The 26093-nt window shown below is 42.3% G+C and overlaps 1 protein-coding gene across 1 annotated transcript in view; it reads left to right on the top strand.

Moving 5' to 3' along the window:
- Nucleotides 1-26093, top strand: part of SAXO1 (stabilizer of axonemal microtubules 1) — a 40658-nt gene that overhangs the window by 7473 nt on the left and 7092 nt on the right. The window contains exons 2-3 of the mRNA XM_009677009.2: nucleotides 22110-22280; nucleotides 25410-25612. Coding sequence (XP_009675304.2) covers nucleotides 22110-22280; nucleotides 25410-25612 — 374 coding nt within the window. The remainder of the gene's footprint in view (nucleotides 1-22109; nucleotides 22281-25409; nucleotides 25613-26093) is intronic.

Raw genomic sequence — 26093 nt, 5'->3', positions numbered from 1 at the left:
CTTCTGTAAATGAGATCCATTACCATAGAAACACTGAGCTTTAACTACCTTAGAGAGAATCTTATCATATCTCGTTATGATGGTCCTGAAGTGTGGAGTTGTGGAAGTCCCCTGAGATGAGAAGTCTTACTTCCACGTGAGGGAACACTTTTCAGCAGTTTCATGATGTCATTTTCACAGTGCAGAGGTTAAAAGTTGTACACTCAGATTTCCTGCTCTCAAGTAGCAGACTGTCAGTTGCCAAACTCAGGAAAAATTGAGTAGAACTGAGTGAAATTCTTCCCAGAGAGCTCTGTTTCTTTTATTAATTTTAATGAAGTCCTGGCTTTAACTTTAAACAATTCTTTTTTTTAATTGTGAGAGTGGAATTTCTTATAGCGTATACTAAGATGCGTAAGGCTTCATCATTTCTTTTGCTGTATTGGAAATTGTTAAACTGGCAATTGCATGAAGCAAAGAAGCAGCTTTAATGAAGATGGGGGTTTAATTTAATTCAACTAAAACAATTCTAACCCTGGCAGAAAATGATCTTTATTCCTAGAAACAAATTTGTTTTAAAAATAAATACATTAAGGCAAAAGTAGTGCCAGAAATCAATTTCCTGCCTGATGGTTACTTAGTTCTATGCATCACTGCTATATGCACAAGTAAAGGGCAACAGAATTAATCCTGTATTATAGATGTTAATCCTTTGACGCTGCAAGAACTTGCGCCCTCTAGCTTCTCCAAGACAGTTTTCCTTACTGTTTATTTTTGTTCCCTTCTCTTTCAATGCAGTATTTGTAGAAAAAGTATTTTCTGATATAAAATATTTCTTTTCGGTTGGGGAAAGAAAGGATTCAGACTGATGTCCTCTCCCAAGTGCAAGAAGAGATGATGGGATCAGGTCATTAGACACCATCGCTAGAATCGGTCCTTATAGCACTAGTATGAGTCAATGTAGCTCCACTGGCTTTATACCCTTTACTCCAGTATTTAATTTAATGCCCATCTGATCATTGTGGGGGCATAAAAAGAAAGGCTTACAAGTACTTTCATGAACACCACAGGAATCTAGAACAAGGAAAGGTTTTAAGTTTACTTCATGTTAAGCGTTCTAAGGTGAGACTTTTCAAAGGCACAAAAAACCTGTTCGTGTACTCAACTCTCACTGGACGCCATGGAGAACAGGTCTCATCTGTTTCTGAAAAAAATTTCCCTCAGCTTCTTAAAGACTAGAAAGTGAGGTGTGTTTATTCTTTGTGGTATCTGCGAAGATATGAGGTTCTTGCTCAGGCCTTGACTTGAAGAATATGAAAATTAGACAGAGTTGGGCCAGTAAAGGGGCCTGGTGCTGCAGAATGCTAGGTTTGTGCAAATCCCATTTAAACCAGTGGGTGATGTAGGCACTAAGCACATGTGAAAAGACCTAGAGTGCTCAGAGTCTTCATCCTCAGCATAGCACACCAGTTATTTAGAAATAATACATAACCAGGAAAACTACGTGTAAAAGCTTATTCTGCCTAGCAGTCTTCCTCACGTCCCCATTTCTGGTTAACTCACGTTTTTGTGTCAATGCAGTAAGAAGTGATACGCTGCAAAAGTAGATCTGCAGAGCAGAGGAGTCGGTGTTGAGGACCTGGCATGAATGCAGTGTGTATTTTGGAAGAGAGAGAAAGGGGCTGTTTTGGATTACTTCTAATACGCTTCTGTGGACTCAGTACCCATATGTGATAGGGTAGGCGTCCTCCTGAAGTGTGCCTGTGCACCCTATGATTTATTATGGTCTGAAGAGAAGATAGGCTGCCTCCTTAAGAGGTGCTCTGTGATGCATACTAGAGTGCAGAAGGGGAGAGGACCAGAAAGCTTACCTCAAAAGTGCACTCCTGATCCAAACACTGCATTGACCAACATTGCATTGACCAAATGAATAACTAACCGAACTGGATTTATATGCAATAAAGCCATATTGAGGGACTAGAGCTGCAGAGAAAGGGGCAGTATGTGTAAATAAAAAATGCACTCAAGCACACGTTTTTACCAGTGTGCGCAGTCCTTGATGATTTGCTGGCAGACCAAAAGGTCCTTGAAGAGCGAGTGTTGAACAGATGAAGGGAAAGAAAGTGAGTTAGGGTCCCTGGAGGTAGCAGGAATAGCAAGCAGATCATTCGTAACTCTTAACAATCACAAAATCATAGAAGAGCTGAGGCTGGCAGGCACCTCTGGAGATCATATAGTGTAATCTCTCAGCTCAAAGCAGGGTCAGCTAGAGCAGTGTGTTCACGGCACTGTCCAGGCGGGTTTTGAAAACCTCCAAGGATGGAGACTCCACAGCCTCTCTGGGCAACCTATTCCAGCATTCAGCCACCCTCACTGTAGATAAGTTTTTTTTTTTTTTTTTTTTCTTACATTTAAACAGAGTTTCCTGTATCTCTATTTGTGCATATCGCCTCTTGTCCTGTCAGTGGGCACCACTGACTAGAGCCTGGCTCCGTCCTCTTTACTCCCCCGCATCAGGCGTTTATATGCGTGGATAAGATCCACCCTGAGCATTCTCTTCTGCAGGACGTACAATCCCACCTCTCTCTGCCTTTTCTCGTATGGCAGAAGTTTCAATCCCTTCATCATTTTTGCTGGACTCGCTCCAGTAGGTTCATGTCTCTCTTGTACTGGGGAGCTCAAAACTGGACCCGGTACTCCAGATGTGGCCTCACCGGGGCTGAGGAGAAGGGAAGGACTGCTTCCCTTGATCTGCTGGCAACACTCTGCCTAACAGCCTGCTGGCAGCATTGGCCTTTGCTGCAAGGGCACATTGCTGGCTCATGGTCACCTTGTAGACCAAGACACCCCAGGCCTTTTCTGCTAAGCCACTTCCTAGCCGATTAGTCTCTGGGATTAGTTGATTCATCACCTTCCTAGGGGTCAAGATGAGTATTATAGGAGCATAAAATGCTGAAACATGGAATAAAATAATAAAGTCTCAAACTATTAGGAAGGGCAAATTTGAAAACAAAATAGAAAATACACTCCAGCATTTAACATCAAATTAAAAATATTTTCATTAAACTATCCACCTATTGTGATGGTCTATTGAACAGCAGTACCTTCTAATGGAAAACAGCTGTCAGAAATGACTGGCTCTTTCTAATAACATTAAGGTCAGTGCTACGACAGCACAGATAATTGCTCTTGGCAGGGTTTTGAAAACAGCTACTGGTATAAATGTTGGGTTTCTAATTGTGACCTTCAATCTATTCTGTTTCCTTCCTTGGATCTTATCTTTGCTCTTCAGTGTATGGTGAAGCTTATATTTGAACACACCAGGAGGACTATTTCCTGTCCCATAAGGACAGGACTGGCTGTACTGTATGTATGTACTGTGTTATTCTTCTTAGCCTTGTAAAGCATTCTGCAAACTGTTCATCTGACTTTGGATGGTCTGTCAGAGTAACTTGCAGGCCTGCATTTCGTACCTCTAGCAATATTTGACAGTCAGTTGAACTGCAGAACATTGCCTTCTGAGTAATCTTACTGTCAGCATGTTGGTCTAAATATTTGAAATAGTGGCTGTCTCAAAAATAATATGTTTTTTGAGTCAAGCTGAGTTCAAGATCTAGTTAGATTAAATGGGTTTAGGGAGTGGAAATAGTGGTCATCTTTTTTTCTGGATGAAGGTAACTTTCTCATCTGTACACTTTATCTTCGTGACTAATTTGGCTTTAAAGATGAAGAATTTGCTACTCTATATTACACGCAAGGGAAGAAATGCCTTAGGCACGTGAATCCTGGATCTCCCCTTAGGATGGACTTGTATGACTTTCCAATGTCCCAGCATGTGTCGTTTCGTAAGGACCGTGCAGTTGTGTGCAGGGAGGAGAGAATAGTCAGGTGTAAGTGTTAGAAGTGAGTGTGATGGCACGAATTAATATTGTTGCAGTTTTAACTTTGTCAATGTTTCCTTGTTCTATTTAGCATCAAATTCTACCTTTCACGATTTTACTTGTATTTCTTCTATTTACAGCGCATGCCTCTTTTTGATATGTATTTGACTGTTCCTAGATTAATGCATTTTTCCAAGTAAAACAATAGCTACTGCCTAATACTGCAGCCAAGTTGTTTTTCTGGCTGTTCCTGGTCCAAATTACTCCACATATGGCGAAGAGTCGGTGCAAGGAGATTTGAGCACAGGATCCTTATTCTCCTCCGATCCCACAGGAGAGGTTTTTAATCACTCTTTCTCGGTAGGTCTTTGCTCCCCAGGAAAGTCCTGTTGACTTTCTGACAGATAAAAGCCTAGGATGATGGGAGCAGGAGTTGATTGTCACCGTCACGTTTTTGCACGTGGTTTTCCAGTGTCCTGAACGTCTGACCGGGAGATGGCAGCATCCCGCCAGGGAACCATGTGTTGTCACTCCCTCCAGGCACTTCTTGCTCAGTTTGTGATACTATTTGCCGTGTGAGAGAGGGGAAGGCTGATGTTAATCACAGTTTTCTGCTGCTTGCTGTTGGATGAAGGGGTAAATGTGAAGGTACTGTGCTAAATGCTTTGAACTGAATAGTTTACCACAGCTCACAGCGAGAGAGAGGAAATTGCAAAGCCCTGACACGTCAAATAGTTTTGTGGGCTTACAGGTCTATCTGTCTCTTCTGCAAGTCCTGGCCTTTGTTCCTGAGCTTCAGCGGCAGGCTTTTATTTGACAGTCCTTGCTCTTTCAAGCGCATTTGTGTTAGAAGAAAAATCAACTGATGCTTAAATGGGTTTACATTTGTTGCATATTGCCTTTCTGTTCAGGAAAATTTTCCTTCTCTTTGTTCCTAGAGTTAATTTTCCTAACAATAAATGTTAGTTAAATGTGGATGTTCATTTGCTGTGCCAAAGACAGCAAAAGTAGAGGAAGGACTGGATATGGTATTGCATGATGCAGAAAGATTTCTTGTTTTCAGTGAAAGCCTATGTAAATATTGATTAAGAAATGTGGCATTCAGCAGCTCTTACAGATGCTTTATCGTATCTTTCGTGGAAAATAATGCAGAGAAACAAGAATGTTTTTTACCCTGAAGACATAATCTTTATTATGATAAGTGTTTATCATGTTAGCCGGCACAAAATGTCGGCATCTAGATACATTTATGAATTGTCCACTTGCAGTGTGTTCAAATAGCGCAGAAAAACTTTGTTACTGGCAAAAATCTCCTTCTGAAGAACGTAAGGAGAGGAAAATGCAGATGTTTTTCTTAGATGAGAAGTGAAACACCAAATGCAGCCCATGTGATCCGTTACACCATGGTTTGATAACACCTGATGTCAAAACCTCAGCTTTCCCTGTGTGTCTGTCTGAGGCTGATGCTGAAAGGTTTTCCATATGGACGAGGTCTCATGGGTTTGCCCTCATCACCTTGTTAGCTCGCTGTGGCAAGCTCTGGGTTGAGTCCAGTATGCCAGACTATAAATACTACCTGTTGTTGCCACATCTTCTCACATGCTGATTTCTAATCTACATCCATAACCGTGAAATGCCAGCAGCTATTTTTACTGACCTGTGACAACTGATTCTCAAGTCAGACTTTCCAAGGATTTCCTGTGGAAAAGTTGGTATTTGGTTGTTTAAATTAAACTGAATCATATTGCGTGCGCATAGTTTGCGCTTAAGCTTCCACTGGCAACCATAATTCTGGTGTCTTCTAGCTTTTGAATACTTGACTTTGTACATTTAGTTCTATTAATTGTTATAAGATGTGATATGTATTCCTCAAGAGCAGTACTATATCAGAAAACTTTGAATTCCATAATGTGAGAACAGCATTTCCAGGAGTATTTTTGAAAAAATAATCACAATATTAGTATCAGAACGGTTCTTTCACTGTGCAAGATGGTAGAAGTCCATGAACATGTGGCATTCAGTTAGCTTAGGATTTGCACTTGCACTCCATGTGAGCACGGCTGAAGGGCTTTCGAGCCAATTTTCTGACAAATAACTTTACACAGGCCAAGAACCAGGGAAAAAAAAAGGCAGCTATCAGAATCACAAATTTCAAGCATTCACATGTTTTTATTATAAGTGTTACTATATACAATACATAGCATTAAAACACTCCAAACACTCTCTGTCTCTTATTTTTGCTTTTTAAATGTACTGAGTACCTATTGTTATAGAGGCATTGTGCATTTATGTAGCTGCAAGCTACTGCAGTGCTGTAAGGGGCCTTAACATGCCAAAAGCGCAGTGTATGTTCTGCCGGTTTATTTTACAGCTAGGCCAAGTTGCCTGTCTGATTCAGGAGTTAGTGTAGACAGTGTCAAGCCATCTGTGATTATATAAATTTTCTTCAGTAATTGTATTTAAATTTCCAGAAGAATTTGCATTTTGGTGCATAGAAACGACTGTATGGGAAGCAATTGTCTAGATTAGGATAAAGGAAAAAGAGTAATTTAAATTCCTGTCAGTAGTGTATAAGTAACTTGGAAAGTTGGCCAAATGCACATGGGAAAAAAAAAAATCAGTGATCTATGTGGCCATTTTAACATAATCTTTTACATATCAGAAAGAGACTCAATTTGGCTATCAAGAGAAAATGAAAGTGCAGTGAGTGTACCCTCACCAGGATAGGCACAGTCTGCCCTATCCACCACTTTTCAGTAACAATAGTAGATAATCTATGGTAAACTTCATAGGCAGCTGCCACGGGGGAGCTGCATGAGCTGCCGCCAGGGCAGAGCTAACACTTTAACTTCCTCCGCGCAGGACAGGTATAGCAGGAGCGCAGTGATTTCAGAGGTTTGCGCGCTCAGCCCCAGCCCCGGCCAGCCCAGTGCAGGATTATGCCGCAGGCCTGGGCGAGGGGGACGTTTGCGGCAGCCACGCGAGTGTTTGAGCCTTGAGGGCTGCCTGGTCCCAACTGGAGCTGTCCCACCTCCGGTCCCACTTCTGCAAAAAGCAGGTGCCCCCTGGGTTTCTTTCAGCCCTTGGTTTCCCACCCCACATGTGTCACAAAAAGCGTGAGGCTAGCAACAGTTAGAAGACAAAAGTATGTCTACTGCCTGTTTACTTTTTTCCAGCTTTTTACCAGCTTTCAGTGCTTTCAAGTAGGCTTTGCTCTACAACATCAGCTTTGTGAGGCTATTGTCTATGAAATGGTTACTGCGTGGTTGTCTAAGGTTTCAAACAGCGAGTGTGGCTGGCTGACTGCAGGGCTGCTACTGCTTGAGAAAACTGCTTACCTGATTCACTTCATGGTGCTCTCAAATGACTGAGGGACTTTTTCAGAAACACGTGGATCTTAGAGTGTGGCGTCAAAATATGGGCATGACAGAGCTGTAGGAGCACGGGCCACTTCCCTTTTCAAGCATAAGGACAGAAGAACCAAGACTTTAGTTTATATTAATGGCTGCTCATTTTGGAAGAGAAAAATAACTTGGATTTTGTGTGGGCAATTTGTTACCATTATTTTTCTTTAGTCTCAGATTGAATGTGTTCTGCAGTTTCCTGCTGGTAGCAGCAGACTCCAACAACTCTTTCAATGGAAGAATGGGAGAGGGATCTCCACAGAGTTTTACTTCTAGATATTTCTCCCTCCTTGTTTTTTCTTGAGGGCTGATATCTATGCTGGTTGGAGAGGTCGTAGGACTGTCCTGCAGATCTTGCTGGCTGCAAAACATAAGGAATGAGCAGAAAGTTTGGATCCTTCAGTTTTTCTGGTCCAGCTCCCTGGCAATGTTGCAGGAGCAGGTGTACGGGACTCAGCTGGTGCCTCAGATGTCTTGCTGAAGGCCGGGGCCTATTTCACGTGACCACCAGAAAGCAGTGCAATTCTGCAGTCAGTCTGGGGTGTTTTGCAGCTTGACTGAAGCTTGATCTGGGGCTGAAGGACGATATTTCTGGCTCGGCTGCTCCTTCTTCCCCCTCCTGCAGCCAACTGATGGGATGAGGGAAAGGGAGCAATGCAGGATGTTTCTTTCCCACGTTTGGATCTCCTGGGATGTCTCTGAACCACCACCGTGACTCTTTTTGCTGCTTAAAACAGGCATAAAGCAGCATTGTCTAACTGGGCAAACGTCCGTCCCATGCGCCAGCTCTACCGTCCCTGGTGCCTCTGCCGGTGGATTTCTGTGGCTGCGCTCCGTAGGCTTCCTTTCACCTATAAAACCAATGAGAAAGTTGCAGTCCATTTCCATTCACTGTTTATACAGCAGAAAACGCTAGGGATGGAGGTCAGCCTCCAAGTGTCCTGTTTAAACACAGAGTGAGAGATGGTTTCAGCCCTCAGTATCTTACAGCCTTGGCAGAGGTCATGGAGAGGTGCTGGAAAAGTGAAATATGGCAGGGTGGACGGCGCTGTCACAGAGCCCGTGCACCCGGCCAGCGCGGGGCGACCGCCTGCCCCGCAGCGCAGCCCGGCGGCAGCAGGCCTTGTGGCCCGAAAGGGGCTGGGGCAGCATCGGGTTCGCTGCCCATCCCGGTCCTCACTCCCCCGGCGGCGGTCAGGGCGCCGCAGGGTGGCAATGCACCCCTAGGACGAGGCCGGTGGCCGTGTGCCTGCTGCAGTGCTGTGATTCGTGGTTTGAGCTCTAGCTTGGACACGGTGTGCCAGGAGCTCCGCCGCAAATGTTTTGGCTTCTGTTGTAGGTGTACTGTGCTCCTGAGTATACAATTTAAAAAAAAAAAAAAAAAAAAAAAGTTTCACAAAAAGTTTCACAAATCAATGCCTCTTATGAAATGCACATGCTGCAGTTTTCAAGCAGGCAAAACCTGACAATATTGCGTCAGATTAATTCAAAAGAATACATTTTTTCCTGTAAAACCTAACGGTGCTGATTTAGCTAACCTAACTGTAATAAAATCAGGTAGTTAAAAACCTACCTAAAAGTTATGAGAGAAGAATTCTGTTTTTTAATTTTGCAAATTCCCAGTTTACGCCGTAAAGGCCTCGTTCTTCTGCCAGCAGTGTTCTGGTATTCAAATCGTTAAACACTGCTGTTGATTAGCAATGAAATTCACTCTATGCAAAGTTATCCTTGTTAGAAGTTGCATAATCTGAAAGTATCTGAGATTTGTCCAGAGCTTTTAGGTAAGCAAGATGAGCAAGAGATCTTAATACATTCTAGCACATTGATTTGGTTTGTAAAATTTAGTCTCCTTAATTTGCTCCTAAAGGGTTGGCAAAAGGCAAAGGCAGAAACACTTAAACTAAGTAAATGGTCGTTTAATAAAATTTTATCTGCAAGGACAAGTGTTGGTGGAATTCTCACACAAATTTTATGCATAAAATGTCACTGATCCCTCTGTAATTCTTGCTGTTGTTTGTTTATGTATTCAAACAGCTGCCTCATGACTGAATACTTTGACAGGGTGCAACCTGGTACAGGTTGGCAGGAAGAATAACTGCTGCTGATACTGGGATAAGGCAAAGGGAACATACTCTGTTGAGGCGGGTGCTCCTTTTGAATGGGCATAACCTGTTTCTTATTCCATTGACGTCCCTCCAAGAAACACACTGTCCTGCTTTTGAAATGCTTCTAAATAATGAAAGCAAATAATCAGTGGTGATAGTTTTTAGTGGGAAGATGGGTATCTAAATTCCTGAAGTAGTTTTGTAAATAACTTTCCAGCCCGGAAGGATGCATGTGATTATCTAATCTGACCTCTTCCATAATGTGTTGACCCTTGTGCAGTATTTGCATTGGGTGTAATGGTTTATAACTGAAGAATTTATAGTCTTAATTGATTTTAGAATTCATAAAAATACATGTCCTGCATTTCCAAAAATGAATAAAACGGCAACTTATGTTTTCACTCAATATTTTGCCAGAAGAAATACATTTTTTTAAAAATAGTATTTTCCTATACATTTTCATTCAAGAGGAATTATACACTTATGAAAATTCACCTTAAACGCATGTTATGAAATTCATTTTTTTATGAGGAACACTGAAAGTAGGAAGGCATATAAAACCTTTTTTTTTTTTTTTTTTTAATTGGTAGTGTAAATCTTAGAAATATAGCAGTGGCAAACATTTTTTCCTCCTCTTGATTTCCTCCTCTTCCCTGTGTGTAGCACAGGAAATAGCTGGATGTGCTCAGGACAGATACTCTTGGGGTGTCCATATAAGATAATACTTTTTCTCCGGGCACCAGATGTGCTATGATTAGAGCACTTCATTGTAGCTAATAATGCTGTGGTAGTTAAGTGCTCTGGGGAAGAAGACACTGGTGTTATCTAGAGCTTGCTACAGGCTTGCGACTTTGCTTTTAGTTTTCCTTCCACAGATTATATCCGCAAATGTGGGGATGGGGCACTGTCCGTCGCCTTCCCAGACTCTGCATGCTGTAGCACCTATAGTAGAAATAGTGCTGTTTGGCCTTATTAAAGGCGTTCAGGCATACATGGTGAATGCCACCATATATGACCTTTTCAAAGACTGTAGTGAAAGAATATCCCTTCTTTTCTGCAGCTTCTTTACTGCTGAAAAATCAATGTAGTCTTGTGGTCTTAGAAGCCTCTAGAGATCTGAAATGAGTTCCTGACCCTGCCTTAATCTCCATAGGATTTTCAGTATATTACTGAATCTCTCTGTGCTTTAGCCCTCTGTTTGGGAAGTATGAAAAAACAGCACTTTGTTAGTCCATCTGTGTTCATGATAAAGAGCCTCATAGCACTGACTATCAGCTATTATGTGTGTATTTAGCATTGGAATATAAATATCTACATGCAACAGTAGTACAGATATCAAGTGCAAGCATCATCGTGGAAGATAAATCATATATGTAAGCTTTATATAGCCCTATTTCTTCTCTTACCATTCCTACACTTAAAATAAGTAAATGAAAAGAAATGGTAGATGCGACACCGTTTAGCTGTTACTTAGAAGGTACTATGATGGCTATGAGTAGGTCCAATTTGATATCACCTAGGTGTGTCTGCTTGCAGAAGGTGAAGATGGGTCAGAGTTTTCATCAGAAATGTGGCCTTTTGTCTGAGAGAATTTAACAGAATCCATTCAGAGTAGGCACTGTGCTTATTGTTTTTCCCTTTGCTTAGGAAGAGAGAATATTGACCAAGAAAGGCTGTTGATAATTCAGGATCCAGTTCTAATTTATTACTGGTGCAAGCCTTTCAATATAGTAAAACAGAGATGGCTATTCTACTACAAGGAAGGATGACACTAGAGAGATACCTCTACCAACAGGGCTGACTGCGTTCTTATTTTATAACTCTGAATATATTGAAGCCCATCAGCAGAGAAAAGTGACTGATAGCTCCAGAAAGATGTTAAGAATTTCAGGATTTCTGGCAGCTTCCTCATGGCTGGTATTCTTTTGGACAGGGAATAGTTTAACGGGAAAACTTATTTTTTCCTGATTTTTTTACATATGAAAGATGACTGTCTCTGTAACAGCCAAAATTTACCTGTAGTTCTCCAAGACAGATGGACTCCCACAGCAATTCGTGATCTGTTCCCACTTTCCATACTGTTTATATTGCCAGACTGAATTGCCATGTTGCTACCTAGACTTTTCCATATTGCTCATATTGCAAATTCAGTAAGAAAGTAAGTAAAGGCATTAGAAAATTGCCTTTTCTTTTACAATCAGAGGGACAAATTTGATGTAGAAACGATGAAGTTGTTGGTAAATCTCTGTTCTCTGCTTCTCTATTTTCCACCTTCTTGCCTTGAATTCTACAGAATGTGTTACAAATGACGTAGATCACGCAATAAGCAGGTGCTGGGGACCATTGGGCAAGGTCTTATGATCACTTCTCTTACGCTTCCTGGAAGCTGTAGCAGTTGGTGAAAGCATGCTTATGGAAATTGTTTTGCAGAAGCCGTTATATGGCACCAAGTTGCTTGGGCCCTATTAAAAGAACACTGGTCCTTATTCCCCTCTCAGGTACACCTGTTCTACACTGTTTTAAATTTACTGACTGTGGTTCTGGCAGCGGAATAGCCCTTTATTACGCTGTTGTAGATAGATATTACTTTTAGAAAGTATTGCCCGGGGGTCTATGAGTCCGTAACACTTTGAAGTCTACTTCAGCTGCGTCTTTGACAAAGTTACTGTTTTCCCCTAAAATCAGTGGAAATTAATTCTCATTTTTTATAGTGCGTGCATGAATTGGGGACGTTTCTTTACTAAAAAAGAAACTTTCTTAGTCTTACACAGAGCTGAGAAGACCAGGCTGTGGTCAGTAGGCACACAGACTGCACACTGTCTGGTTACTGTGTCAGGTGAATCATCAGAGTCTACACAACATGCTAAAACAGGCACAGACGTGAAGGGAAGATAAAGGCATAGACGAAGTGGGCTAGCTGTGGGGCTGGATCTCCGCTCTGTGTGAACTGAAGAGCTCCCCTGACCTTGGAGGAGGTTGTGTGGAAGTGCGCATGGCCGGCAGGTTCCGAGATGTGGTTTTGGGTGAGATTCTGGGAAAGACCAGAGGCTACAGGGTGGCTGTTAAGAATTAGAAGGGATAATTTCTCCCTTCTGAATACTGAGGTAGCAGTGAGAGGAGATGGGAAAGAGTGGAGTACGTGAAGAGAGGAAAGGGATTCAAGCTACTACCGCGATGTTCAGCTACACAAAAGTTTGCCCCTGCTTCAGTGTTGGGTTTTTCCCCAGCATCCAGACAGGTAGGTCATCAGGTCTTACCTTTTTAACCAGTAATCAAAGTACTGTGTACGTGCTAATATCTGCATTTCTGCACCAGTTCTGAGGTCAGTTCTGGCAATTTCAGTCCCAAACTTCAGTTTACAGTGATCTCTATCAATACGTACATTCAGATGAAATCTTTCCAAAGGTTTTTACTCAGCTGTTGTGTTCTATATGGTATAGCAGCAATTGGCAGTCCTTTAAAAAATACAGAGTGTATTTCCCACATTGCTCTTAGAAGGCTCTAATATAAGATACTTCTAGAAAGCATCAAAGAAGTCTTCATGCATAGCACAGTTTTCTTCTTGTATTTATAGTAAAGAAACATTTGAACAGAGTTCAGTGTGACGTTCCTGTTATTTCAGACACAAGAAATGAGGTCTTTTGCTCAGAAGTTTTCTTTCCTCATCATGGAGCAGTGCAAAGTGGCCTCAGTTGAAAATAGGACTTCAGAGATCATGCTGACTGAGAATCCTACCTCTCATTTTGCAGATGTTTCTGTCCTGGCTCTAACCCTGTGGGAGAAATCTGTCATAAAAGCCCATGCTTATACAGCGTGATTTCTTGCTTAGACTTATGCACCTTTCAAGTAGCAAAGGCCACAGCATCTTATGATGACTGGGCAGCTACCACTTCAGATTTGAAAGTGAGTACAGCACTTTTTTTAGCCAGTTCTGCTCCAGGGGGTAAGACCACACGAGCTTGCTGGCATTCGTATTGGAGTGCCCAGTCTTTCAAAGTTTCTGTCTCATCTCTGATAAATGTAAAGTGCGTGCCTTTACTTGATTTATGATAGTGCTATACAAATTCAGATGTAAAAGAAAGTGGTGTTTGCTCCATTGTTGCTGGTTAGGTGCAAAGGTTATATACATATAAGGAAGGACCTCCCTAGGTCTTGCTTCAGTAATTCGCAAAATCTGTCATAATGAGTTTGTGCAAAACGTGGTATGCCGTGCATGTTTTAATGTGCTGAAATTTGAGAGCGCTCAGGCATGAAATAAAGGTGGCGTTATAGTACTTAATGACAGATCTAATTACACTTTGACTGCTGTCTTGGGGAGCTGAAAGAGAAGTGGAGTGTGAAGTGCAGGTCTCAGTTCGAGAGCACAGATAAATCACTGAATTCATTTTGTGAAAGTAAAACCCATTACCTACCCAAACTTACTGTCCTTGGACAGAGATATCTATCTACCTCACTCCTGTCAAGAGCGTATTCCAACTTTGAAGGGTACTATTTCCACAGGTAACTTGCAAAAAAAAATGGGACTGTCTTGGACCTTCCTTTTGCTAATGTCCTGGTCCAGCTGCCAAAGTTAGTGCAGCCACAAATGTTTAATGTGTCCTCTGGCTAAGACAGCTCCTGAAATGAAGCTTTGGCACCAGGTCCTTGGTCGTTTGCTGCATCTGGCTAGGATGAGTGAACCCTGACAACGCAGAGGAATTACTCAATGTACACGATTGCCTGGTTTTGCACAGATGTTGTTTGGATTAATGGCAGTCAGGATCTTTAAGCCTTGCTCTCTACTTGCAGTACCTTTAAAGTGCGTCAATATGCTTAAGCTCTGTTTATTTTATTTCAAAGAAGACATGTATGAAATAGCTATGAAGACAGTCGTATTTATTTCTGAAGATGATCTCTTTTGAACCCTCAGGTACTGAAATCCAGATAAATTAGCAGAGCTCTTTGAAATGTATTGAAAGTTCCTGAAATGATAGTGGTGAGAGCATTGAAAAAAACAGTAAAATCCCTGCTCATTGAAGGGATATTTGAGACGAATTTGATAGGAAGATGATAGTAAAGAAATTATTTTTAACAGTTTCATTTGTAGAAAGCAGTGTAGGACGGTAAATGAAGGCAAGAGTGGCCATGTGGAGTATGGTGAGCTCGGTACAGCGCTGGCTGGGGGTTCTCTTGGCCCGTATGAAGGGCGACCATGATGCTTTTGTGCAGCTTTCAAAAGGGAGACCACTACAGTGATGTTTAAGAGCATGCCACAGATTTTTGTTTTCTTCCAGGGTATTGGTCTCCTTCCGAATGCCCTGGATTCTTTCCAATTGGGGTGAATTTGGAGGACTGGGCTATTGAGTGTTTCAGTTTGTTGTCACTGATGACCCCTCTACATCTATATACTTATATTTCTCCATTGTTTAACTTTTATCAGCTCTCACAATTAAGAGCATATGCATGCAAATGTGTGAAATCTCTTTCTCCACTATTGCTTTTATTCATTTTGAAGTGATTACTGATCCATCCGTTCTAACATTTGGGGAATGTACATGTTGGGGGAAAAAGTGCAGTTCAGGGTCCAGGGTGTAGCATTTCAGTATAACACAAATAAAAAAGTTTCTGATCTGGGTGGGAATTACAATTAACCTCACAGAGGTTTCACATTCAAGTTTCTTCGTACTGTTATGATCACAGGGACTTCAGACTTCTCTATCAAGGAATCAATTGCTTTTACTGTACATTTAAGTTTTATTTCTACACCATTCATCATAAAGCAGAAGCCTGTACTTTCCATATGCCCTTAGCCACAACATGTTTTAATTTTTCTGATATTATTACTGTATCCAATAATTGTATGTGATATACTTTGATACTTTGCATGAGTATACTTCTTCCTGCTTCACAGACATCTAATCTATTGTCCATCCTTACAGAACTGAGTCATGTAAGGTGGCCTCTGGCTGCATCTCCATTGCTGGGAAGAGAAGAGATTTGCACAGATAAAGACTCACCTTCAGCGGTTTTCTTTACAGTCCATCTCTTGGAATTGTTCCCTGCTACAGAGTGTGTCCCAGCCCTTTGGCACATTTTTTACATTCCTACCTACCTTTGGACAGCATCATCATCCCACGTAAAATAGAAATTTCCATAATGTTGATTTGATCTGATCAGTTGTGGAAATTAGAAGTGCTGCAAGAGGTAGGTTATGTGATCCAGGAGATAGTGCTCTTCCCTCTGAGCAATACTTTGGTGGTGGTGTGAGGACTGGCATTAATGACCAAGGAAAACTAAATTATCCTGAGCCAATCCTGAGCCTCGTGTTTTTCCTCTCAAGCAGCAATATCGTGGCACCCATGACCTCTGTGGCCAATAACTGGCAGTAGTAATACACATACAGATTTTAATAGAACCGCTTTCTGTTCTGTCTTCATTTTCAGCCCTTTGTAGCAATCTTTTATTATTAATCACAGACATTAGAAAAAATCACATCAATCTGAGAGGGTCATCTTAAGAATTTCACAGATCTTATAAAATTCATGCTTTTTCTCCTATGAAGGAGAATGCTGTACTTTATCTTTGAGTGACAGAGAACAGAGCTCATTGGGGAGACTGTGGTAAATGCCGGGAATTAAATTCAGATATCCTGAATTCCAGTCCTGTGCCGTGGCTCTAGACCATCCTACTTGACTTAAACGAGTATTTAACATGAGGTGATACAATTTGACATGTTTCATTGCAGCTCCTTAGGAACTAAAGAAGAGCTTCCTCATTTTGTGAGGATATGTATAGATGACTATAGCTGCCTTGAAGGCAGGGGAGCTGCAATCTGTTTTACCAACTGAAGATTTAGTTTATAGTTCTTGAGGGGTTCAAAAACTCACTCTTGTGTTTAACTACCAGAGATGCTCTGTGCAATTCAGATACAATTTGAAAAAAACTAAGGGGAATGGAATCAGCGCTATTAGCTCATAAAGGGGAATATCTGCCATTCATACCTTTATTCCCACAGTGCCCTGTGCAAAGTATGGCAAGAAATGCTTATTTTAGCCTGTATCAGCATGTGTTTCAGCCGGTGCTGCATGGTGATGGAGGGGTGGAGTGATGCTGCTCGGTCGCGTATGGGGAGCTGGAGCTGCCAGTGCTAAGAAAACTTCTTCTGTGGGACTGTGAGTGACCGACAGCCCTTTGCGAGGTGGAAATGAAAGCTGATGCGAAGGTTCCTCCCTTGTGAGCTGGGCACAAGCAAGCAGCTTGTTGGCACTGTGAGAGCCTGTGGAGAAATAGGAATTGCCACTCAAGATCTGGTCTCTGGTCTATCGAGGCTAATATCCTCCTTGTGACAACTGCCAAAGCAGCTGCTTAGGTGTGGAGCAAGCAGCCCCCCGGGAAACTGACAAATGTCCTTCTGTTTGTAGTCCAGCAACATGTGACAATCAGTGGCAAATAGTTGCACAGACTTCTGCAGAAAGAGTTTTTCTTTTCAGTTTTAGATGCTTTGCCTTCTAGGCTGATTACTACCGTGATAAGCTTTAGCTTTGCATGTCCAGGGTCTACGAGTCAAGTAACTTCAGTACCTAAGAATCATGTAATTGTTTTCTAAACATTTATTGAGCCAAAAGGAATATTAAAGTGAAGTATACCTTGAGATGTAGTGTTGTTCCGCTCCTTGTTAAGAATCTTGCTCTGTGATTTACACTAGTCTCCGGTAAAAACATTTTCAAGAAATCTCTCTCTGCCGGTAGAAGAGAAGCTTTTATTTTATTGTATGTAGGTGGTGAATTGTCACTGATGACTATTTTCTCCTTCTCATAGCCTGTGGTTCTACAGGTAGTGCTACTGTAGTATCTGTGGACATACATCATAATTCAGTGCAAAATAATAGAAGATAAAGAAATCAGATTTGCTTCTCTGCCCTGCTGTGAAAGATTTCCTTTGGAGAACGTGCTTTCCTCAAGAACTAGCTCTGAAATATCTCATTCTGGTTTTGGTTTTGTGCTCTGAAATGCAGTAGACAACGTATGCTTGCCTAGCCAAGAGAAAGCAGACGCATGCCCATTAAGAGTGTGTGAATAGCTGAGGTGTGAAGCCGCTTGTATTGCCAGGTCCCGCGGCCCCTGATGAAGGCTGAGCTTTGAACCGGGACCCTGAACTTGGCAGCTGAGGCCTCGGCTGTCTGCATGAGGCTCAGTTTTCCCCATGCTGGGCTCTTGAGGAGTTTCCTAGCATTCACGCTCCCTAGCGACATTACACGTCTGCAAGGGGAAAAATGCAGATTCTGCAAACTGTTACTCCCGTGGGATCGTCGGGAAGAGCAGGGGGCTGCCTGTCCTCGTCACGCTGACGGAGCTGCACCTTCTCTCTGCACCGTCCGCTTTGGAAACCCGCATTGCGAGGGAACCCCTGCACACCCGCACGTGCGGCTGAGCTGTGACGGGTGCTGCCTGATGACATTAATGAGGTGTCGTTCATTTACTCCTCCTCAGCCATTTCCTTTGGCCACTGTAAATATTCACAGCGTTTGCAGGACCATGAGGCAGTATAGCTGTTTTTAGCACCTAATCAGAGCGCAGTTTTAACATAAAAGGCTAAGGTAAGGCCCCACGGACACACTCCAAAGCCAAGCGTAACAGGGCTTGCCCTGTCATGGGGCTCAAGAGAGCAGGGGGAGGAAAGTGCACTTAAGAACTGAGTGAAGCCAGCAGGTTTGAAGGTAAAGGAGCAGGGAGATCATTTTCCCTCGGCGGATGAGGGAGGAATTTCTAGGAATGCTGTAAGATCACAAATATGACCGGGAAGCGTCTGTGCAGCCTGTGCTTGGAAGGCTTTTGTCTCCTCTCCACAAAACCCATTGCAGCCAGGTCTCTTGGGCCAACAAGAGCAAGCAGGTTCTCTTTGTTTCATTTCCCTGGTTGTGTCTCCTCAGGATATGAAGGCTCGAATTTTGCACGATTCATAAGAAACTAGGGCACCCAGCAGTACTCTGCCCCAACTTGCTTAGACTATTTTTCAAGATTTTCATCCTGAATCCTGTTCTTCGAAGGTTGTAACTGACAGGGATGGTGTGCCTGACTCCATTTGTCCAAATCCCCAAATTCTCTAAGGTAAAAATGAATCTACTAGGATCCAGAGGAGTCCTCCCGATTTATGAGTTCACAGAAGGTTTTGTAATCAGCTTGAAAAATTGGCTTGTCAAAATAATGCTGAATTTTATTTGCGTGTTCTGGGCTTTTCCTCCACTCTTGTTGCTAGTTCGGAAAATAATCCAGTTGAGGTACATGTAACCATGAACGCAGATTGGCTTTCAGCATAAATTTTGCTAATCAGACATCTACTAATAGCCCAACATTTGATTTAGTAGTGACTTCATTAAGTATAGAAGCCCTTTCAACTGAGTAATTCGACTTGGACTCAATAGAGTATTGGAAAACATACAGCCAGTAGGGAACAATCTTACTTTGGCAGGAATGATGTACGAGGCATAAAACCAGAGGCCTCTTCTCTCTGTAGTTCCTGTGGGCCAGTTCCTGAAGTCCTTAATCAGCAGACTTCTCATGGTCTTCAGCAGGTTTGCATCAGACCAGAAAGCGATATAGACTGTTATGTCTCTGGGCAGAAATCTGTGGGCGGGATCCAACGCCTATCTTTGACTAAATGAGGCCAGAATGTGGAAAAGCATATGCTGGGGTCAGCAGAAGGAGGTCCTCAGTGGTAGGTGAATCCATGGTAGCGTTTTTAGTTTCGACCAGGAGTGAACTTCTGAGATAAATCTGCTTGTCCTCATCGTCCTCATGCTGCTACACATTGTGGAGAGGTCTTGCAGCACCCGGACTGAATTGTCTTCAGAAGGAAAGATGGGTTCAGACCCCTCTGACAGAAGACCAGACTAGAGCTGCTCTGAAGTAAACCCATGGTGAAATGTGCATACTATGATTGCTGGGCCCTTCATCACTGTTTCTGTTCCTATTAAGCTGCACTAACTGCTAATGTGTAAATAACCGATTTTTTTTACTCCACCCTTTGCTTGAAGACACAACTAAGCCACTGAACTCCTTAAAAAAAACCCCTACTTTCAGTTTAACTACTTTCAGCGTTTGAAGAAATACTATTAAGTTTAGCAGTGAAGTTTCTCGGAACATTTATTTGCAATCTGTGTGGCAATCTATCTCATTTATTTGCGTTAATACAGTTTGTGTTTGCTGCGTCACTATTGCCTAGACTGCCATGGCATGACTCAGTTGTCTATGCGTAGGAGTCTGGTAGCATTTGAGGCACTCTAGAGCATCTGAGACATCAGCATACAATAAGCAGATATGACACCTAATTTAATCATACTTAACACGTTTTCTTCGTAAGGATGGGATTCAGTCATCTCACTGTAGGCCTCTAAGGCCTTTGAACTTGTCTCGGATCTCCTGACTCCAATGGGGCTCCTTTACAGGCCATGGATCTGCAGTAAGTCCTGTCATTTCTGTCAGCCGGCTGTGGATGCCTCACACAGCCCAGCACATCCTCGATGGCACTGGGCACCTGCACTTGGGGGAATGGATCAAGCCCTGGTCTTTCTGTGGCCAGAGTGATTTTTGAGTGTTGGAAAAGTGTCCAGCATGGAGGGACCTTGATGATGACTTATTGTTGCCCTTACGATAGCATCTGTAATTGATAATAGTGATCAGAATAGAATAACGAGATCGTATCTGCTTCAACAATGAAAGATAACTCCATCATTTCAGCCCTACAAAGTCTCTGAAAGGTTTGTCAGGTTTTATATACAGGGCAACATCTTGTCTGGGCTAAAAACACCAACAGTAGCCCAGCTGTCATATTAGAGAGTTCTACCCAGCCTGAAAGATTTGCTGTATGGGAGCCTGCTACAGGAGGTAGTGGAGACAACAAATAGTGATTCTATAAGGCAAAAAAAAAAAAAAAAGGGTTTTGTACACAGCTCTTTTACCTTTATTAAGAAAACCAAAAACTTCTCTTCTATTCCATTTCAGTAACAGAGTTTTTGGGTAATACCAGAAATCTAGCAGGTAATATGTTGTTCGGATGGAGAAGAGACTTTTGTAAAAGATAGTATTAATTAAGGAGTTTACCAGCCCCTCCCCCTCCCCCCCAAAGTGATTACATTTTTTGATGATGCCCGTGTCATCTATGACTCACTAGAATTCAACAATAGAGGATGTCATTTTGGTTTGGTTTTGTTTAACTTAAAAGAGGAAGCTCATACAAATACTAACTTTGAGAGTTTTTAACTTCATGTATCACCTCAGGGTCTATACTGAGAGGTTTATTGTTTACGATGTCAGCTCTGATCACAACCTTTTTATGATCTGTGTCGACTCAAATCCCTAGATAGATAGCAGAATGCCATACTTTTTGTTACTTGGAAAATGCCACTCCAGAGAAACTCCACTGATCCCTAGGAGTTATTCCATTTACAAAAACCACTGCAGTTAGGGGCAGAAACCTTGCCTGGTCCTCTCCTGGCAAAGCACACAAATCAGAAGTATCACAGACTTAATAGTCATCATTTGGCTTCATGTCAGACTGTCTCCAGAACCAACATCCTTACACTAACACAGAAGTTTTAGAAACTCCAGCTGGCATAAATAACCATGCCTTGAAAGGAAGCACCAGTGATCAACAACTTACGTAGGTATTTTGCGAAGTAAAAAGTTGCCTTCCCAGCATTCTCAGTACCATCCTCCAGAAAATGTTCAAAGAGCCAGAGGTCTGGATCCTGTTGCTTCCCCTTCTTTCGGTTGACTCAGATGACAGCCTCCTTTCCCGGTCCAGGCGTCTCAAAATATGCTGCAGCTAGGCCTGGCACTTGCTGATGTGTCCCCTCACCAGGAGCAAGGATTTTGGCTTGCGCATGTACATGTTGCTCTGCTGAAGCCAGTGGAGCTATTTTAGTAACAAGGCTCTGGCTCACTACAGAAGTGTCTTTCTCTTAAAAGAAAGGATTCTATTAAGTATTAAAAGAACAATAAATAGCAAATAGAAAGTCATGATATTATTGATTTACTTCTTTAAGTCTTCAGAGGGATTCTTTAGATGTTTAGAAGCCTGATCTTAAAAGGTTTTTTTTTTTAATTTATATTTATCAAGGTACAAATATCTGCACTCACAATGCATGCTCAGTCTTGCATGGGAGATGTAGCTTTGGCATTCTTCATGTTGATCTCAAAACAAGTGCTCCTAATTTTGGTGGGAGCACACCTACACCATTATGGTTCATGTGTCTTTTGTTCTGCGCTTATATGACCATTTAAAGTCAGAGCAGCACTGCACAAGTATGAGTGAATAGAGACTCCCAACCTGTAACCCTTTTGCTCACTTGTTAATTAACTGCTCCATGTGCGGGAAGCGCTGAATAATAAATTTGTAGGAAACTGAAGAAAAACGACATCAAAAGGAGTTTCCAGTCCAGCACAATATGGTGTATTAAGCTACATCTCAGATCAACTTGCTTTTTCTTCATGTGGGCAAACTTGCTTTTCTTGGGCTATTTTGTATTGGCTTCACTGACTGTCATGCCTACAAGCTACGGTAGTAGACAGAAACAGCCAATTCTTTGTACAGGTTGTGCTTTTACACTTTAAATAACCAAGATTGTAGCAGTCATTGGAATGCTCACTTATCTGCTATTTTGCATTTGCATCCTGCAGCTGAGTTGGACAGTTAGGTATTTTTAATCAGCTATCTTAAAGACTTATGAGTCTCCAACAACTCCCATGTTTTTTCCTTTGCAGGTGCCATCATTGTCCACAGCTGCCCTCCAGGACCCACGAGACGCCATGCTTTCTGTCAGAGTACAAGGAGAAATACCCTCTTTATCCCAGCTCTCATCCCAGAGACTCGTTCAAGCCCAAGGAAGAATACAGGATGCCGCAGATACCTATGGAAGGCATCTCGACTGTGAAGTATGAAAAGACGTGAAAGAGAGTGAGGACTGTGAGCTAGAAAAAACGTGTGTGTGGGAGATGGGTGATGGAGAGGAGTGAAATTGTTGTTTTCACATGGGGAGCCTGAAGAGAGCAATGCTGGGGTTGTACAGACACTTAGGAGGGCTCCACAAAAGGAGTGATGAAGGACAACAGAGTTTGAGGCCAGTTCTTATACTGGAGGCAAGCAGTTATTTTTCTTCCTGGAGGTGGTGGTGTGGTCTGCTCAGAGAACACATGCGCCATGGGAGCACATCATGATCTTGGTGTTAATTCAGTTCCAGCTTTGGGTAGGCTTCTGGGAATTCAATAGAAATGTTGCCTGAGAAAATATGGATGATATTGGAAGCGTTTTTTTGTTGATGTTCTGTGTTTTGTATGGCACTGTGTACAGTGTGACCCAAGTTGACTGGTTTCCAAGGAAGTGTGAGTATGGTAAACTGCGCTGACTGCAAAGGAAGCGTGGGTGCACTCCTCAAGGGAGTCATTGTGCAGTGGTGAGCTATTTTTGCTTCTCAACTACGCTGCTGCTCAGACTGTTGATATTCAACATAAATCCTCACACTTGTATTATGCCCATTTTGCTGATGGAATTAAGCACTGAGCCTGTTCCCTGCTGCTCGTAGGAGGATGTGCCAAGCAGTTGTCCACAGGAGAAACTCATGAGAAAAAGGCTCAGATCCTGTAATATGAATAATAATATGAGACCTTTACTCAAATGAAGGCTGCTGCATGATCTTCATGTTCACTTCCTCTGTTGTCACAGGCTGGGTCATGAACAACCCCACTCTTGCCTTTGCTGCACCTAATTAGAGATCCAGGAGATGTCAGTAGCATTAGTGAGTGTCAGTGGACTAGTAAGTCTCAGTATTTAGCACTGGCCACAAACACTTGTCCTAGTCACGACATGGAAGCACTTCCACCTGCTTCCCCTCCCTATGCCTTTTTAAGAATTGTCAATCTAAATCACAAATATTGCTGAAATGCCTGACTTCTACTTACATTTGGAATGCCTCTGCCTATGCAGGAGATTTCAGCAGGTGCTGCAGGGTCCCGGGGGCTTCAAAGAGTCTTTCATAGACTTGATTTCTGCATATGTCTTCCATCTCCTACATAAGCTGAAGCAGCCACAGAGAAATCTGTCTTTGTATCTGCCTATAACTAACTTCTGGTCTCGTATGCATGACATTCAGGAAAGTGAGGATGGACCTTAGAAATTTCCTGTTTAAACAGCAAAATTATCCTCACTCAGACAGAGGTAATGATGCCCGTAGTAACTACCACTCCTGGAGGGTAGTTACTTGCAAAAATTAAACTGGCAGAAAAGCATAGGAACTACTTACATTTGTTTCTTCAAAGCATATGCTCCATCTATTCCTAACACTTACCTACCCCTGTGAGAGGAGAATGTACCAAACTTAAAAAGCTAACCAGTAGACTGCAAATCTTGCTGTCCTTTGCAAGGAACTATGGTAAGAAAAAACATGCAAGGTGCAAGTGTCAAGGCCCAGTGGAAAACTGCCGTTACCCACTAAAGAGGGCTAAAAGCTCTCCTGTGTGATTAAACTCTCCTCAGACCAAATGAATTGACTGAACAAATAAGAATAGCTGTGGTGACTGCGAGGTCAGCAAATACTGAGTCCTCTGTAATAGCCCTCTGCAGAATGTCAGGTGTCTTATTGGAGCAAAAAAACCTCCTTGATGAAGTCCAGGAGTTGCAAGCATGACTATTTTTCATGGTGTCTTGGATGAAGGTTGCACTGATTTACCAGCAGATCAGTCTATCCACCATCATGTCCAATGCAAGTTCTGCTGTACTGCAACAGCCAGAGTATGAGAGGGGGTATTCCTGCCCCAAGAAAATCTTTGGATGCACTGGTGAAGAATTGCCTGGCTGTCATCTGTTACATACCTCTGACTCAACTGTTTCAGATATGGGATTGTGCAGCATACTGTCTGTGCCTTGGGAAAGGCCCTCTCTGCTGCTGAGCCCTCCTTGCTACTGAGGATGCTGCATGCCAGTCTTGCTTGCCTTTTCCTGGCCCCTCTTAAAACTACATTGGCTATACTTTGCTGACAAAAGGGTGCCAAATGGCTAAAACGTGTGAAACCTATATAAGCACTTCTTGATGCTCCTGTTTTTTTTTTTTTTAACTTCTGCACCTCTGTTTTTTACCCCTCTGTCTAATACTTTACAATGTTAATATTCCTCCCTTCTGCTCCACATTCAGGAGTTTGAGAACGTTGTTTATGTGCTAAAATACACAGGTAATTCACTAAAGTCAAAGGCTTGAGTCTCTTGCCCACCCAGCAGCACTGCAGGTGCAAGGTGCCATGTTAATATTGAAACAGCTGATGGTTTCTCCTGGCCAGCTGCCCATGGTGCAAATAGATCAGCACACCGGGGCAAAAGCACTCTTAACATTAGAGACCGAATCTGCTGGTGTCAGACTCTCTGTCCTGTGCCAAGGGATCTGGGCAGTGAAATAGGTTCAAGTTAGTGAATGCTGCATGGTGATATTGTTTTCTACTCCATCCTGTTCTGGTAATGTTTTGTTGGAGTTAACTAACGCTACTTAACTATTTTATTAAATAGATCTAAAATAGCTCTTTTACAGTCGTTTATGAGACGAAGTTGACTTTCTGGCTGCGCTCACGTTTCTTTCCTCAGTTAGTGTTGGGCTGTAAAACTGTTTTGTTGATATCTCCCCGTCCTTGGCTGAGTTACTGTGCTTTGCATTGTCTAGGAAGTCTATTGTTCCCTCTCTCATATGTTTTCCATACATTATAAACAGCCTGCTCTAATTATTGGTCTTTTAAAAGGAGTTATGTCCCCTGGTGTAACTCCACTGTAGAACAGAGATAGCTTTGTGTAAGACCATTTACCTCACTGGGTGGAAAGAAGGTTGTCCAGAGCTGTGTAAGTCCCCTTTTCAGAGTCCAGGTTTTTAAAAGCAAAGGGCTTGTGTGTTTCAGTAACCATTTGTATCCTGTCCACACTTTCATAGGCTGTGGAGGCAAGGGAAGTGTTTATTTCTTTGTGTGTCCAGGAAAAGGAACATAATTTTGTCTTTAAGATAAAAGGCATATTGACATTATTGTTTGCAGGAGAGATTACGTAGCTCATGAAGTGTTCCCACCGAAATTCAAACCACCTGAAAAGATTGTCAAGAGTGATGAGAGTATGGATTTGACCTCCACGTATAGACAAGATTATAACCCCTACCCTATCTGTCAAGTACCTCCATGTCTCCCCCGTGAGACCAGAAACACCAACAATCACAAGATGGACACATGGACAACTTACAAAGGTATGTGCCCTTGCAGCTGTTTTTAGGATTCACTGGTAGCATCACTTTCAAAGAAGACACGTTGAAAAAGTGTGTGGTTATTATTCCTTCTGTGTATGTACACCAGATCATGAAGCGCAGGATCAGTTTTGTGCATGCTGCAGAATTAATTTGGGGGTATGCAAGGGACGTACCTGGGAATTGTGGGTATCCAGAAGTACCAGGCTCTACCCCTGGAAAGAAAGAGATGAGCTGTGGACCTAATTTTGCATTTATTTCTCAGTAGCAGTAGCTTGTTGTAGGTGGTTTGACTTTCTCAGGGCTATGTTCCTTCATCTCCATCAACACTAGCTCTCTTTTGCATGCACTGGGACAAATCTTGCCGTCATACAGTCGCAGTAAGTACTAGTTTTGGTAGTTAGTCATAAGTAGAAAATTGGAGGATTTTGCCTCCTTTTTTACACTGTTTCTAGCTAGCTAATGTTGTTAGGCAGATAGCTAG

The sequence above is a fragment of the Struthio camelus genome, chromosome Z (assembly GCF_040807025.1).
Source record: "Struthio camelus isolate bStrCam1 chromosome Z, bStrCam1.hap1, whole genome shotgun sequence".
Taxonomy (NCBI): domain Eukaryota; kingdom Metazoa; phylum Chordata; class Aves; order Struthioniformes; family Struthionidae; genus Struthio; species Struthio camelus.
The sequence above is the reverse complement of the archived record's forward strand: the minus strand, read 5'-3'. Positions and strand labels throughout refer to the sequence as shown.